Raw genomic sequence first — 18,041 nt, forward strand, 5'->3', positions numbered from 1 at the left:
TCATTTATTTTGCAAGTTCCAAACCTGCAAGCACTGCCTTATACTCGGCCTCATTGTTAGTAATAGTATAATATTTTATCGCTTATCTAACAATTTCCCCAGTGGGTGCTATTAAAATAATATCCAAACCTGCTCCCTTTACATTATAAGATCCATTAGTGTATAGGGTACAAGTCCCTAGATTAGATCCGGTAGACGCACGTACCTCATTTTCGACCTTGGGGAGTAGGTTCGAACTAAAATCTGCTATAAAATATGCTAGAACTTATGACTTTATGGCAGTTCGTGGTTAGTAAATGATATCATATTCACTAAGTTCAATTGGCCATTTGGCTAATCTTCCTGATATTCATGCTTATGTAAAATATTTCGTAATGGAAAAGTTGTCACGACATATATGGGATGACATTAAAAATAAGGTCGTAATTTTCTCGATGCCATTTTTAATGCTAATGCCAATTTTTCTAAATGTAAATATCTTGTTTCAGCTTCTAAGAATGCCTTACTAACATAATAGATATGAGATTGCGTACCTTTTTCTTCATGGACCAACGCCGCACTCACTGCTACCTCAGATACAGCCAAGTAAACAAGTAGTCATTTTCCCTAATTTGGCATTGACAGCAAATGTGGCTTTGACATATATGTTTTTAAATCTCACAATGCTTGTTGTTATTCATCTGTCCATTCAAACATATTTTGCCTTTTTAGTAATGAGAAAAATTTGAACATCTTTCAGAAGATTTAGATATAAATCTTCTCAAAGCTGCAACTCTTTCAGTGAGTCTTTGCACTTCTTTTTCACTTGTAAGCACATCTGGTATTTCTTTAATTGATTTAATTTAAGCTGGATTCACCTTGATCCCTCTGTTAGAAAGAAAAAAACGTAAGAACTTACCTGATGCTACACCAAATGCATATTTTTCTGTATTAAACTTCATATTGTATTTCCGAAGAATTGCAAATGCTCTTTACAAGTACTTGAGATGATCTTCTTCTTACGTCGACTTTACCAGCATTTTATCAATGTATACTTCCATAGTCTTTCGCAGTTGTTCTTGGAATATTTTATATCAATCTTTGATATGTAGCTCCAACGTTCTTTAGACCAAAGGGCATAACTTTGTAACGATAAGTCTCTTTGTCTGTAATAAAAGAAGTCTTTTCCTGGTCTTCGAGATCCATTTTAATTTTGTTATAGCCATAATAAGCATCCAAAAACTTAAATTCACGACCGACACTGGAATCTATTAATTGATTTATATGCGGTAAAGAAAATAAATCTTTGGGACATGCCTTATTCAAATCAGAATAATCTACACATACCCGCCACTTAACATTCCTTTTTGGAACAACGACAGTATTTGCTAACTAGTCAGGATATTTTGCTTCACGAATAGATCTAGTTTTTAAAAGCTTCCTTGCCTCTTCCTGTATTACTTGGTTTTTGAAGGTACCTTGCTTTCTTTTCTTTTGTTTAACCGGTGTATACAATGGGTCTTCATTTAGTTTATGAGTCATTACCTCTGGTGGTATACCTGTCATATCTAAATACGACCAAGCACAACAATTAGCGTTAGCGCGCAAAAATTCAATTAACTTACTCTTTAGTTCCGGGCTTAGGTTTGTTCTAGTACAAAGTTTTATTTCGGGCCAATGGACAAATAGTATAACAACTTCGAGCTCTTTTGATGTTGTTTTGATAGTATAGTTTTTCTCCTGTTCCTGAATCACATCAAGTCTTGCATTCATGTCTGCTTCATTTCCCATGCCCGTCGCTGAAGGTTTAGTGGGTTCCTCAGCTTGGTACTGTAGTTGCTATTTTTCTTCTCCATCTTCGGTTGTTCTACTTGATACAACCACCATATTATTTCTCGTACATCTTATTGATCTCCTCTGATCTAACGAATCCCCCATTGTGATGAAAATTTGAATACTTGATGCAAAGTCGATAGCACAACATCCATCTCACAAATCCATGGCCTTCCTAAAATCATGTTATAAATTATGGTTGCCTCCACCACTTGGAATTTGGTGTCTTTTACTACCCCTTCTGCGAACGTAGACAACGTAATTTGTCCCTTGGTTATCACAATTGAATTGTTAAACCCCAACATAGAACGAGCCTTGGGTATTATGCGATCAGTTGCTTGCATTTCATTGACTACTCACAGTAATATAATATGTATTGAGCGACCTAGATCAATCAAAAGTCGTTTTATATTAGTATCATGAATAAATAAAAATTATCAATGCATCATTATGGGGTATGAACAAGCCATCTGCATCTTCAACATCAAATGTTATGCTCTCTCCTTCTAGGATTTGCCGAATACACTTTCCATGTGTTACTGATATTTTAACTGTTCTTTTGCCGTTGTATACGTTACTACATTACCTTCTTCACCTCTGGTTATGATATTCAATGTTTATTTTTGGTGACGAAGCCTTCAGTGGTTCTTCCATGTTTTTCATATAAGATTGCTTCCCACTAAATAGATCAGTGAGATAATCTTTCTTCTACAGATAATGAACCTCTGCTTATAGAATCCTGTAATCCGCCGTTCTGTGCCCATGATCAATGTAGAATTCATACCAAAATTCCTGTCTTCTTTTACTAGGATCTGACCTTGTTTCTTTAGGCCACCATACCTTATCTCACATACCTCTTAATACCACTACTAACTTTGAAGTGCTTATGTTGAAATTAAAATCCATTAATTTTGGTATGGGATTCCGGTCATTGTACCTCATCATTTCCCGTTCTTTTTCAAATCGAGAAGAAGAGCCTACTTTCTTCAACCTTGACCTTTGATCAGATCGTACATGTTATGGTTTCGGCACGTGATCTCACTTTGCTGGTCCCATATAAGGCTTGTACCTATTTTTTGTATTTTTTCGTTCTAACTCTGATCTTTTAGGCATGGACCTATCTTCCACCTTTGGCTGTGATATAATATCTTTCTCTATTCAAAGCTTAGTGTTGTACCTATTATAAACGTCATTTCAAGTGGTTGGTGAAAATTCTTGTAAACTTTCTTTTAACCTTATCATAGCTTCTGAACTTCTTTCATTTAAGTTTCTTGCAAAAGCTATCGCTGCCTTATTATTAGGTATAAGGGGTAGCAACATCCTCTCTCGTTGGAAGCGATCTACAAATTCTTTGAGTAATTCTGTGTTTTCTTGCTGTATTTTGAAGATATCTTTTATTTTCTTCTTTACTTTTTGGGCTCCCACATGTGCTTTAATAAATGAATATGCAAGCTCAGCAAACGAGTCAATTGAATTATCAGTCAAAAGAGAATACCATGTTAATGCCCTTTTTATAAGGGTTTCAGCAAATTTCTTCACCAGCACCGACTCGATTTCTTGCTTTGTCAAATTATTGCCTTTGTCTCCTATGAAAAATGCGGTGACATGATCTCATGGATCGGAGGTTGTATTATATTTGGGAATATCTAGCATTTTGAATTTCTTTGGTGTCGGCAATTGTGATGCGCTTGGTTTTCATGACTATTGTGAATACTTGTCCATATCTACACATTTGATCACCAGTGGTACACACAGTATCTGCTCTATCCGTTCATTTTGTCCTTGAGCTGTCTCTGCAAGGTTAGAACTAGATTTTTGTAAATCGGGATTATTTGGCGTACCTGAACCTCTCGCTCCAGAACTGTTTGGAATTTCTTCACTCCTTGAGTTTTCAAGCCCCAAATTGGGATCTTTTATAATTGTATTAACTGTGGTGGAGCTGGAACTATTTTTGGCACACTGCCTCTTAAAGCTCGTAAAGCTTCACCAATCTGCTGAGCGGCAAATTGCTTCAAATCGTCATGCAAACCTGATTGTTCTTTATGTTGCTGCTCAATGTTGCGACTAGAAGGTCCATCGGGTGAGTGATCATGTGGACGTTGTGGAGAATATGTGGGTGAATTATGTGGGATAGATCCCTATTATCCATTCTCCTGTTGAGTAATTTGATCAGTTCCAAATATAATTTTGTTGTTAAAGATAATATATAAATAGAAAGTGAAATGATTATTAGATTCCTAGTAACAGAACCAATTTGTATAACCCAAAAAGTAGTATTTGAAGTTAAAGCAAATTAATAGAATAATGCAGACTTCTAGCAACCAATTTACTTCACTTTTTCAAATATAATTGGTATGAAAAAAGAATAATGATAATAAAGAATTAAACTGAGATAATAAGGAAATAGAAATCTCATTGATGATTGTCGCTTTCTTCCAGTAGGAAAGAATATTCTTCCAATAATAGAAAACAATAAGAATAATGATAATTGACAGTATGACTTGATAAATTTTTTTATGGGATACAAGTTGGGGGGGGGGGGGTTAAATAGTGCTATTTCTTATAACCGCTTGCCTTGTTTAGCTCTTGCCCGTCACTGTCATTTATTTTATTAATTGCCTGTTACGTGAGTGATTTCTAACGGTTGAGACAATAATAGCAAATTATGTGTAATAACGAATTTGATTTATTCTTTTCATAGTCGTAACTATTAATGACCTTAATTACCAACCCCACGGCTATTTTCTTATATTCGAACTCAGAGACTAACATGTATGGTATCTAGGGGTGTACAAGCCAAACCGTCAAGCCAAACCGAACCGACGAACCAAGTCAAACCGAAGAAAAAAACCGACTTGTGGTTTAGTTTGGTTAGTTTGGTGTTGTAAAATAAAAAACCGATCACTCTTGGTTTGGTTTGGTATTAACAAAAAAAAAGTCAAACTGAATCTAAACCAAACCGACATAATATATATATATATATATATATATATATATATATATATATATATATATATATATATATACAAATTTTTAAGTATTTTCTAAATTTAATTTATAGTTTTCAATGTCTTGAGATATTATTTATTTGTGGGCTTATAAATTCACTATCCACTTAATAGATTCTAAGTTCTAACTACACAACCTAAATTTGAAGCCCAAACTAAAACCCAATAAGAAAAGACAATAAAATAGGTTATTCTTTGTCTTCATTCTTCCGTATCTTTCCTATATTCCAACTCCAAAGTCAAAGAACCCCAAATAGATAAAACCCTTCCATCCATTTCAAGACGAGCTTCCTTCTTTGCAATTCCGAGCCACTGTTCAAGTTTGTAATTACATATTAGTCTTACTACTCCAATATAATTTGGTAAGCTAAAGTATTTGATTAAACTAATTATGTTATTTTGTCCCTTTAAATTTGGGTATAATTGTTATCTTAGATTGTTGGTCCTGAAATTTGATGTTACTAGTTGTGTTCTTTCACTCTAATATTGTACTTATATTTATGATGAAATTACTGCTTAATGTTAAAGGTTCTCTAAGAAGTAACCTGAATTTGAGAAGTTTCCGAACTTCTCTTTTTGCTCATTTATTTTTCTTTAAATTTCAGTAAGTTATTCGAATATTTTATTATGTGTAGAGATTCTCTTTCTAGATGGAAACTACCACTGGAATAGATGTGGAATACATCTTGAAATTATGATTCATACGAATAATTGTTATTCCTCATATATATTATTTTAATGAATAGTAATCATGCGGACAATTGGTGATTATTTGATCTCTTTTTCAAGCATAATATAACTAAAAAGGAAAACCGAAAAAAAACCGAAAAATCGAGGAAACCGAAAAAACCGACAAAAATCGAAACCGAAACCGAAACCGAAAAAACCGAGTTTATGTTGGTTTTATTTGATTATAAATTTAGTAAATCGACATAGTTGATTTGATTTTGGTTTAATAAAAAATCGAACCAAATCGCCTCACGTACAACCCTAATGGTATCTACACAAGCAATCTCATGGGTGTTGCTCACATTTTCCCTACACTCCATTTCTCTTTGTCGTTTTAACTCCTATGTAATATGTAATTGTAGTATTAGTCCACGTGACGGATTTATACAGTCGTACCATTAAAAATATTTTGATATGTATTTTATTAGTATTTCTCCGAGTACTGAGTTCCAAGCCTTCAGTTAACTCCTGGTCCTTTCCTTTTTCTCCTTTACTTCCCTTACCATTCTTAAATGTCAAACTTAAAGCTAGAGATGTCAAGACGCTTGGTTGGCTGGAAAAGGCTGGCAAAATAAGTTATGAAATAAAGTGTAAAAGCATAAAAGAAAAAAATCACACGTTATTTCCTTTGCGTTTTCCTTTTTCTCATATGTTTCTGTGGAGTTTGTCAAAAGGGGGTTAAAAACGCGGTGGAAATTTGGTTCCAATCAATGTGCTTCCCTCCTCCCAAACACACACTACCCCTTTTGTTTGAATTTGCCACTGCCCCGATTCATGTTATGTGAAGATATTTGTTGAACACGGACTTAAGAAATTTTACAAAACTTTTGAAATGTAAGATAAATAGAATAATGCAATCAAAATTATCATTTCAAATGAGTGAGATGCAAAGTGGATGTTTCACGTGTCTTTTTATTTTCTCTCTTATTAAATTAAGAATAAACTCTCATAGTATACTATCAAATAAGTAGGTCATATCAAATGCAGCAACTAGTAAATGGTATTTTCTCTCTTATAAAATTAAGAATAAACTTTTATAGTATCAAATAGGTTGCAGCAAATGCAACAATTACAACTACACCTGATCGTTGTGGGTTCTTTTGTGGTGGTGTACATTGTACACATAATTTTAAAGCAAAGTAATTCCTGTATATCTTGACATATATTATATTCAATATATATATATATATATATATATATATATATATATATATATATATATATATATATATATATATATATATATATATATATATATATATATATATATAATACTAAATCGTCTTCTTATATTATTACTATTTATCATAACAAATTTTTCATTGATTATTCATCGCATAAATGATCTTTCCGTATCTCTTTTTAAATTAGCATGTAACCCAATCAACCAATAAGTAATTTAACCTTTCCCCCTATTTCTCTCCAGGTAAGAAACATAAAACGAATAGCATAGAAGTACCATCTCATTAACACGAAATTTTCAGAATATAATTGAAGAAATTCTGTTATGAACAAATACTACAAAGTATAAAATGCCCTTAAAAAAACGTAAAACTATAATTTCCCTATTTTTCTAATTAATTCAGTTCCTAACAATCACCATAAGCTGTGGAATCCAAAGGAAATGAACGCAAATACCTTTTAAAAAAAGAAGTAACATCCACATTACTATTCCCTCGCCTAACCATTGAAGATTGAGACATAAACATTAATGAAGAAGCTGAATTTTTATCCAACTCAGTCAGTGAACTCAGTTCAGCAATTGACTCGCCAAAAATCAACTCCACATTCTTCAGTATAAACTCATTTCCAACGAGTTGATTAAACAGAACAGACTCAGTAACCGAGTTCTTCTTCTTACGCTCCAATGCTTCTCGTACAATTTCTGTTAACATTGCATTCGATAATCGTCGAACGCCTCTTGCTCCTCCAATAATAATTGCTGAACTGGCTTGTCTTTTACCATTGGACTGAATGTTTTCCAACTTTTTTCTTCCATGCTTGGATAGTACATTAGAGTGAGTTATTCTTGAAACAAGAACCGAGTCTTGACCCAGATTCTTGACTCGACTCAGTGAGTCACCGAGTAATAATATTTCCTTCAAATCTACTAGCATTATATGCTTGAAATTTCTTCTGATTCGACCTAATAACATTGGATAACACGCCCATCTTCTTAAACTCATGGGTACATTATCTAAAAACCCGGTTAAGGAATTTTCCGGGTCAAGTTCATCAGCGTAGAATCCTACAACCGAGCCATAACTCATCCGAGTTGACTCAGTAATGTCATTTTCTTCACTGAAATTGCTGTGAATTTTGCGACCCCAGATGGGCTCTGCGCTTTCATTCGCTTTCTTATTGGAAATCTTGGAATGGGTCGTGTCGAAATCGGATGTTGAGTTGTTCTTTTGGTAGCTATAAAAGATTTTCAAGAATGAGTTGTGTTCTTCAGCAATTGTTTTTTCAAAAAGAATGGACTTTGATGGAAATATGAATAAAAGGTCTGATTTTGGTGCCATTTTCGACCTGTAGAAGAGTCTTGAGAACAGTTTAAGTTCATTCACAGTGACAGACTCAGTTAGATGAGCTATAATTAAATGATTCATGGCTCTGGTGCCTTTTATGTACAAAGAACCCATTCCTTGCAATGCATGTTGAAATGATGAGTTTGATTTGTTGTTGGAAGAAATAGGGTGTTTTCTTGAAGGGAAGTGATGAGAAGTGGAGGGTTCAAAAGTGGAGAGAGTGAAGAGGAGAAGAGTAATGAAGATGAAAAGGGCGCAAATGGAGATAGTGGATTGGACTTTAGAGATAAGATGAGTGGAATTGGAGGACCTGAGGGAAGTATTAATGGAAAAAAGACTGTTTTTTTTGTTGTCGTCATTGTTGGTGATTATGGCGGAATCGTCCTTTGGGAAGAAAATGAAGAAGAATCCCATTCCCCAACCTTCATTGCTGCTGCTACTCCTCTTTTCTTTGGCATTTGCTCTATTTCCCATTTTCTTGTTTTTTCTTTCTCCTAAATTTGCTCTCTCTCTATATATAGATTTCTATCTTCCTCCATATATACTACTCCTATATATATATCTCGCTATGTTTGGCTTTCTAGCTCTGTGTGTGTGTTTGGGGGGTGGGGGATTAAGGACTAAAGAATTAAGAGGAGGTTAAATTTTACTATTCAAGATCACTTTTTGAAAAAAAAACTAAAACAATGACTTTTAAAGACTAAAAAAATGTTGTTTCTCTATGATTAACCAAAAGAAAAAGAAGAGGACTTTTGAAAAAGAAAAAAGTATAAAGGAAAAAGGAGGTCCTATTAATTCTATTACTCCTAGTAATTAGGTGAATTTTGTATTATATTTTTTCGAAATAGCTTATTAAAAAAATTTGGCAAAGAATTTAGAAAATAAGAGTATGTAGAAAAGATATTGAGTCATTGTCCCAATTGTTAAGTTAAAACGGTCCAAAGATACGTTTAACATGATATGATATTATCCGTTTTGGAACAAAATCACGAACACACCATTAAGAACTATTTTTCTTTTTCTAATTACTTTTAAAAAGGACAATGAAACAATATTGTGACTTGTGTTAATATCAGCAAAAGCAAGGTAGCAAACTGAGAACGTTGGTTTGCTTCTGAGCGTCGGTGGTCTGAAGGGGAAGAAATTTAAAATATGTAAGTTATCGGTATTAATGTGTACGAGTTCAAAAGTAGAGGGAACAACCTAAGCTTACGAACTAAAAGATATTTTTTGCTTCTTAACAATCCGTCATGTATTCGAAACTTACACGATTCGATTAATACTATTATAGTATCATAGGATACGTTAAAGTAGAAAATATCTTCTATCAGTTTTATTAATATTAATACTCAAATGTGATACTTCTACGGTTCTTCTTATAGGTAAATGATTTCGTTCATTCATCATACTCTTTGGTGATATTTTCGATTCTATTACTAGAATCTAGAGCATATACTTGTAATACTACCAACATTGCTCTTCTTTTTTCTAATAAAAAAAGGAAAAGAAAGAAACTGAAGATTATTGGTGTTGATGTATAAAATAACCATGCATATAAAGAAATCAAAGGTTACATAACAAAGTTTCTTTCTTACGGCAAAATAATAGTTTGTTTGAGGACGCAATGTTGACGGTTTTACTCATTTTATACAAAGGAAAAAAATTACGTAATAGTAATAGTTTTGACTCAAGTAAATGTTGGTATTATTTATAGTTGATAATGCAAAGCTAAAGATTCCTTTGTGATCCTTTTTACTGTTAGCTTGTGGTCCCTTTAATTTCTTCTCTACTTCTTTGTCTTTTATGAAAAAATGTGTTTCTCTTATTGGTCGTGAAAAGTTTCTTTCTCCTTTTTATATTGAATTATTCTTTGTTCGGTTTGTAAACAGCTAGTAAAAGAGAGTGGGGGTCGATTCCTCCCCTCCCCTGCCTATCTGTAACTATACAGATTAACTTTAGGTTGCAATTGTTTTGTGCAAATTCTAAACTTCCAGTCACGAGTGTACGTGTTTGGAGGTGCTGTGGAACCTTGGGGAGCGACCAATCTTAATGATTTGCACCATGTCGGTTCGAAATCGCTTTCAAGGCAGTGGGTTGCCACGACGTAATATTTTTCGATAAGTTGTTCTATGTTTCCTTCTTGTTCTTTGTCTATATTATCAGATATTTTTCCAACAGCAAACTTTAACATATTTTACTGATAGAATCACAGAGTTATTTTAACCTTAAACATCTGTAATTTTGAATAAGTACAAAACTTGAAGTAATAGTAAAATCCATTCGAGATCGCTTAGTTAAAGGAGTACTAAAGAACGTTTTTCCAATTTAGTTTTCTTTAACGAGAATAAAAATCAAGAGAGTGCATAACAATGAGGAAGCGCAGAATGAAGCTGGTTTTGAAATACTTTATGGTCCAAAAAGATTAATTGTTGTACCATAAATGATAGTACAAGCTTGCAATAAGAAGGAAATTGGACTATAGTGTATTTCACCAAACATATTGAGACAACGAGGGGGAAGAAAGATTTGAGAAATCCACCATTATATTATAGCCCCTTTTGTGAGGGTCAAAATGAACCCCCGTTGCAGTCTTGTCTATACATAAAGCACTTGTTTTATCATTTCAAAAGATAGAATATAGGGTGCTGCTTTCATAAAAACTTTCCATTAAACTGTGATTTTTATAACCTAATAATTAAGGTTCTTTGTTCTTGAAATTAGCCAAATTCAATTGCTCCCTCCATTTTATATGGTATTTTTTTAATTAGTTTTTAGTTTGTTTTAAAAAGAATATCGCATTTATATACTTTATTTAGAAATAATTTAATTCTAATATTTTTATTTCATTTTTATTACATGCTTTTATATTCATACAAATCTCGTATCATTTTTCGATCATAAGTTCCAAAAAGCTTTCTTAATTCCTTTTGTAGATTTCGTGTCAATTACTAATGAAAATATAGTAGTAGTAATAGCACATTTATTTAGGCTTCTGCAAGGTTCAAGCTGGAGATTGCTAGAGTGGCAAACGAGCGGGTCGGGTTGGATATCTGGTCGAAAATGGGTAATGAAAAAACGAATAAATTATCTAACCTGACCCATATTAAATAAGAATAAAAAACGGGTTAACCGACGGATAATATGAGTAACCATATTATCCATGCATTTCTTGAATATGATCACTTTTGGTAGAATTTCTAGTCTCTCAAACTTGAGGAACCCCCAATTTGAGGCTTTACAAATGTAAAAGTTAAACCCATTAATTATCCATTGATTATCCATTTTCTAAATGGATAATATGGTTCTTATCCATATTTGATCCGGTTTTAAAAAGTTCATTATCCAACCCGTTTTTTAATGAATAATACGGATAGTTAACTACTTTCTTTTAATCATTTTGCCACCACCATTGCTAGCTTTACTGAGACGCAGGTTGGCTACAACTACTAGGTTGTTGGAAACTAAATGTTCCTCCTTTAATACAACCAATTTAATAGAAGAAACACATACAGTGTTGGTGGCAATCGTCTGCTTAACATAGGAAAACACATACACCATGGCTACCAAGGTTCATGTCTACATCTACCAAAAGTGAACGAAAATGAAATTAATAGTAAAGCCAGAGCGTCATTTGATTTTGTCATTATTGTTGAACAATTGCCTCAGTTAGTTACTGCAAGATTAAGTCAAACAACTGCTGAATGTTTTTCCTAACGTGTTTTACATTTTTAGTATTCTTAACTTAGCTGTTCATTTTTAGGAGTTTGTTGATCATGGAATCATGTGTTGATCATGAAATCATGTGCTAAGTAGTTACTTAATTCTAGGATCTAGTTGTTCAGTTTTTTCTGTATTTATAAAGCACCATTTTCAGTTCTGAATATTACTTTTCCACCGGCAAATATTATCTCTTCTTGCCTTTATTTCCTCTTTTTCTTAAAATTATAGTAGAACTTATAAAAACTCCAACAAATTGGTATGCGAGCTCTCTTCTTGAGGGACCTGTAATTAAGGAAAAACACATATTTTTATTTCTTCTTCTATGGATTCAGAAACCCCTTTCATTGCACTTGCACTACCCGTCTTCAATGGCGAAGGCTACCATGTCTGGGCAGCAAGGATGGAGGCACATTTGGAGGCAAATGATCTCTGGGAAGCTGTTGAGGAGGACTACGACGTTCCTTCCTTGCCTGCAAATTCAACTATGGCGCAGATGAAGAATCACAAAGAGAAGAAAATAAGAAAGTCAAAGGTAGAGCTACGTTATTTGCTGCAGTCTCACGAGAAATCTTTGTCAGGATTATGATAATGAAATCGGCATTTGAGGTCTGGAGTTTCCTGAAGAAAGAATATGAAGAAGATAAAAGGATCAAGGGAATGCGTATTCTCAACCTTATCAGAGAATTTGAACTTCAAAAGATGAAGGATTCAGATACAATTAAAGAGTATTCTGACAGATTACTCAACATTACCAACAAAGTAAGATTACTTGGCTCTAAATTTTCTGATTCTAGATTGGTTCAAAAAATTCTTGTAACAGTCCCTGAAAGGTTTGAAGCAACTATTTCCTCGCTGGAAAATACTAAGGATCTGTCAAAAATTAGTTTGGCAGAATTATTGAACGCTTTGCAGGCACAAGAACAGAGAAGGCTTATGAGGTCTGAATGGTCTGTCGAGGGTGCACTACCTGCAAAAGTTCAGTCAAGTTAGGGTGAAAATGGAAAGAAAAAGAAGCACAACCTGAACAAGAAGGAAATCCAAGTGTTGATTCTCCTAGGAATAATAGGAGAACAAAATATGATTTTCCTCATTGCAAGCATTGTGAAAAGAAAGGTCATCTACCGTTCAGATGTTGGAGAAGACCAGATCAACAGTGCGAGAAATGTCAGCAGATGGGACATCATCAAAAGATTTGCAAGAACAACATTCAGCAAAAAAATATTGCACATGTAGCTGAAGATCAAGAAGAGGAAGATCAATTATTTGTTGCATCGTGTTTTGCAAGCGATGTTTCAAGCGAGTCTTGGCTGATCGATAGCGGATGCACAAATCACATGACTTTCTGTAACGATCCGACTTGTCGTTTTAAGAATTAACGCCCCATTCAGCAACTTAAGATCCCGAAAAATTTCGTAATATGTATTATGACCCGCGTGTGTGGTCGAATTTAGTTTTCGGAAGATTCAGAATTAAATTTAAAGAACAATTCCATTTTGAAGCTTAAATAGAAAGAGTTGACTTTTGAGCAAACGACCCCGGAATGGAATTTTGATGATGTCAATAGCTTCGTATGATGATTTTGAACTTAGGCGTATGTTCGGATTTGGATTTAGAAGTCCGTAGGACAATTCGAAGCATTTTGGCGAAGGTTGAAAAATAGGAGATTTTGGAAAGTTCGACCGAAGGTTAAATTTTTGATAACGAGATCGGATTTTGATTTCGGAAATTTATACAGCTCCATTATGTCATTTAGGACTCGTTAGCAAAATTTAAAATTATTCCGGATTGATTTGATACGTTTCGGCGTAAATTATAGAAGTTGGAAGATTTGAAAACCCTTAATTCGATTCGTTGCGCGATTCATAATTTCGGCGTTGTTTGACGTGGTTTGAAGCCTCGACTAAGTTCGTATTATATTTTGGGATGTGTTGAAATATTTGGTTGAGGTCCCGAGGGCCTCGGGTGAATTTCAAAAGGTTAACGGAGTTGATTTTTGGACTTGAACAGCTGCTGGAATTTCTGTTGTTTTTGGGCAGCACCTGTTGGAATCGCACCTGCGGAATTATAGGCGCAGGTGCGACCTCGCAGAAGCGACCTGGCAGAACTGGAGGAAGGTCGCAGATGCGGACAGCCTTCTGCACCTGCGCAATCTCAGGTGCGATGTTTTCTACGCAGAAGCGACGAGGGAACGCAAAAGCGCAAATGTGTGCGCACCTGCGATCATCGCAGAAGCGAAAATTGCTCCGTAGGTGCAAGCTCTTTGGATGGGTAGTGATCATCACAGAAGCGCATTCTGTCTCACAAAAGCGAGACTGCAGATGCCTAATTTGTTCCACAGAAGCGTTTCTGGACAGAAACAATAAGGACCAAAAATAGTCATTTCACCATTTTCGATTGAGATTTTGGAGCTCGGTTTTTGGGCGATTTTGGAGGTGTTATTCAAGACTTTGACTTGGGTAAGTGTCTTATATCCAAATGTGATTATATTTCATAAATCTATGGTTATATTCATCGTTTAATTCGGATTTAAATGGAAGAAATCAAGATTTTTGGAAAACATTTCAAGAACGAAAAATTATGATTTGGAGGTCAAGTTGTTATCGGAATTTGATAAAATTGGTATGGTTGAACTCGTATCAGAATGAGTGATCGGATTTCATGAAAAATTTATCGGATTCCGAGAGGCGGGCCCCGTGTTGACTTTGGTTGACGTTTTAATGTAAAATTTTAAGTTGACGTTTTATTATCCGGAATTATTTCCGATAAATTTTAATGAATTTATACAATTAATTTGGATAAATTTGAGCTGTCCAGAGGTCAATTCAAGCAAGAAGGATATTTTGGAACATCGGCCTAACTTCAAAAATGTAAGTATCTTGCCTAACCTTGAGTGGGGGAAATTCCTCTTAGGCATTAAGTCTTATGTGTAAATTATGTGATTGAAAACCATGTACGCAAGGTGACGAGTACGTACTTGGTTTATATGTGCAAATTATATCAGTTTAAATTTATAGACACCCTTATGTATTAAATTGAAAAAATTGTTTGAACATAGTAAATCTTTTATTTGTCATGCCTCATTCCTTGTTTGTCGAGTTTGTATTTTATATGATAATTTTGGGTGATTTCCACTTGGATTTTTATATGAATTCCGTGTGTTTGTTGATTTGATATTTCTTGGAATTAATTTCATTATGGATTTTTCATCTGCAAATAATTAATTAAATAAGCTTAAAAAGAGGCGTTAATTTATTTATCAAATATTTGGATTAAAGAAGGTGTTGTCCTATGCTGAGTTACTTTTTCATCTCTGTTGTTGTTTTGAGATTTTATATACGTTGTGTGGAGCCTTGGGCTATTTGCTTTGAAATTAATTGATTTTTGTTGTATCTTTGGAGTTGGTTGTGGCTGGTGGGCAAATTTTGATATTAATTATTGTATTGTGTTGTCGTTTAAACACTCTCCCTGATATTATTTATGCTTCCTACCTTTCTTGTTAATGATATACATGTACTTGGTAAGGAAGAGTATAAAGCACGAAGGGTGATGCCATGCCATTTCATATACATTGTCATGTGAGGGAGAGTGTAAAGCACGAAGGGTGATGCCATGCCATTTGAGAGTATAAAACACGAAGGATGATGATGTGCCATTTCAATTATATTATCACGTGAGGATGAGAGTTAAAGCACGAAGGGTGATGTCGTGCCATTTCAATTATATTATCATATGTTCATAGCACGAACGGTGTTTCCTTGCAGGCGAGGACAAGAGACATACATTATATTGTGATATCTTTTCTTCATGTATACATTCATGCCTTTATCTTGAGATGTTATTGTGCACCTATATTTTCTATGTGACTTGTAGTCGTTGTTGCTTCGTGTGTGCCTCCACTTTATTTCTTTTATTATTATTGGTATTTCTCCCACCAAGTTGGTACTGTTACATGTATGCACGGTGAGAAAGATATAAATGCACGAAGGGTGTTGTCACAACCCAAAATCTAACTAGTCGTGATGACACCTAACCCAACCCGCTAGGTAAGAGAATTAACAACTATCCAATTTCAATGATATTTAATACTACAGTTAAGTAAAGAAATTATCTGAATCTTATATATTTCACAAGGACTGGTAGTACAAATCACGAGCTTCTAAGAATAGAGTTTACAAAGCTGAAATGAAGTAAATACATCATCTGTTTGAAAAGTACATAAACAGAGTTTTATAGATCTAAGACTACTATGAATAAGAGGCAGCTACAACCAGAACATAGGTACATCTTCAATTTTGGCTCTCATCGATCACAGCAGCGTCCGCAGCCAACATCTACACGCAAAGTGCAGAAGTGGAGTATGAGTACAACCGACCCTATGTACTCAATAAGTAACAAACCTAATCTTAGGTTGAAAGTAGTGACGAGCTAACACAAAGGTCGGGACCAACACCAATATTCCACAACAGTTCATAACAGCATAGTACAAGTAACAAAAGAAGTATCTCAGAAATAAAATGCTCAGCTCATTCACAGTTCCAAAAAATAGGCATGCTTTTCAAGTATCTCAGTGAAAACCCAAATCTTTTACCGAAATTTCCAAAAATAGGAGTTAGTTTGAAAACTGTGATTTTTTCCAAAAATCCTTTCAACAATAAATAAGATGTTTCATTTTTCTTTCATATAGAAAGTGTAAGATGTCTCTCTATGCCCATATGTCAAAATGTATGAGAAGTCATAAATGACGTGATACTATACAACATGAGAAAAAATGCATCTCTATGCATGTATGTCAAGTGTGCATGCCAAATGCGATGCAAATCAGTGATAAAAACCATATGCATACTCTCAGATAATCAATTCACTCAGTCCTCTCAGTCACTCAGTCCTCCCAATCACTCAGTTCTCACAGTCACTCAGTCCTCCCAATCACTCAGCACTCGCACTCAGTAGGTACCTACGCTCACTGGGGGTATGTACAGACTCCGGAGGGGCTCCTACATCCTAAGTGCTATAATCCGTACGGACAACTCACGTGCCATAATATTAATATTTGGATCCGCACGGACAACTCACGTGTTGCATGTACAACTCACGTGCTATAGTATCAATATCTGGATCCGCACGGACAACTCACGTGTTGTACGGATAACTCATGTGCTATAGTATCAATATCCTCACAAACAGGCTACCAGCCTCACTCAGTCATCAATCTCTCCAGTGTCACTCACGGGCTCACAATGTCATGAAACTAGCCCGACAACAATGATATGATGTATCAATAAATAACAACTGAGACTGAGAGATGATATGAATGCATGAATATGACTGAGCACGAAATATCAATGAAATGACAGCAAGAATAACCACTATGGTCCTTGCAGTATCGTCATAAAGCCTAAACATGATATCTAGCATGATTGATAGCTCAATTACTTTATCACATGGTAAAAACACGGACATCAATAAAGTAGGACTACTATACAGTGCCATGGAAATAACAGAGTCCCAATTCACATGGTTCATGCCCACACGCCCGTCACCTAGCATGTGCGTCACCTCAATACCAATCACATAGCACGTATTTCGGGATTTCATACCCTCAGCACTAAGTTTAGAAGAGTTACTTACCTCGAACAAGCAAATTCCAATATCGAGCAAGCCAAGCCAAGCACCAAAAATGTCGTCACACGCGTAGCAACCTCCGAACTGCTTAAAACTAGCCAAAAGCAACTCAAATACATCAAATAAATCCCAAGAAACAATTCCAAATGATAAAGATCAAATCCATAAGCAAAACCCAAAACCGGCCAAAACTCACACCCGAGCCCGTGCCTTGGAACCCGGCAAAACTCATAAAATCCGAAAACCCATTCAATTACGAGTCCAACCATACTAGTTTCACTCAAATCCGACTTCGAATCGATGCTCAAAACCCAAAAATTCACATTATGAAACTTTAGGCCAAAACCCCCAATTTCCTCTTTAAAAGTCTCAATCCAATTATCAAAAATGAAGATAGATTCATAAAATATAACCAAAACCGAGTAGAGAACACTTACCCCGATTCATATGGTAAAAATTACTTCAAGAATCACATCAATCCGAGCTCCAAAGCTCCCAAAATGTAAAAATGGTCGAAACCCTCGAAATAGAGTACTTTGTAATCTGCCCAGGCTGCCTCTTTCACGTACGTAGGAAATTCATCGCGTTCGCGATGAATAAAACTCACACTGCCACAAAAGAC

General features: G+C 34.8%; 2 protein-coding genes across 2 annotated transcripts; one reads left to right on the plus strand and one right to left on the minus strand.

Moving 5' to 3' along the window:
- Nucleotides 1-7,138: 7,138 nt before the first annotated feature.
- Nucleotides 7,139-8,191, minus strand: LOC107777813 (uncharacterized). The gene has a single exon (XM_016597962.1). The coding sequence runs from the start codon at nucleotides 8,189-8,191 to the stop codon at nucleotides 7,139-7,141; it is 1,053 nt and encodes a 350-aa protein (XP_016453448.1).
- Nucleotides 8,192-12,385: 4,194 nt separating this feature from the next.
- On the plus strand, nucleotides 12,386-12,787 carry LOC107777812 (uncharacterized). Its single transcript, XM_016597961.2, has one exon. The coding sequence runs from the start codon at nucleotides 12,386-12,388 to the stop codon at nucleotides 12,785-12,787; it is 402 nt and encodes a 133-aa protein (XP_016453447.2).
- The last annotated feature ends 5,254 nt before the right edge of the window (nucleotides 12,788-18,041 follow it).

Source organism: Nicotiana tabacum, chromosome 15, assembly GCF_000715075.1.
Source record: "Nicotiana tabacum cultivar K326 chromosome 15, ASM71507v2, whole genome shotgun sequence".
Lineage (NCBI taxonomy): Eukaryota > Viridiplantae > Streptophyta > Magnoliopsida > Solanales > Solanaceae > Nicotiana > Nicotiana tabacum.

Coding starts and splice junctions, on each gene's coding strand:
- LOC107777813 (XM_016597962.1), bottom strand. CDS start 8,191: ATGGGTTCTTTGTACATAAAAGGCACCAGAGCCATGAATCATTTAATT.
- LOC107777812 (XM_016597961.2), top strand. CDS start 12,386: ATGAAATCGGCATTTGAGGTCTGGAGTTTCCTGAAGAAAGAATATGAA.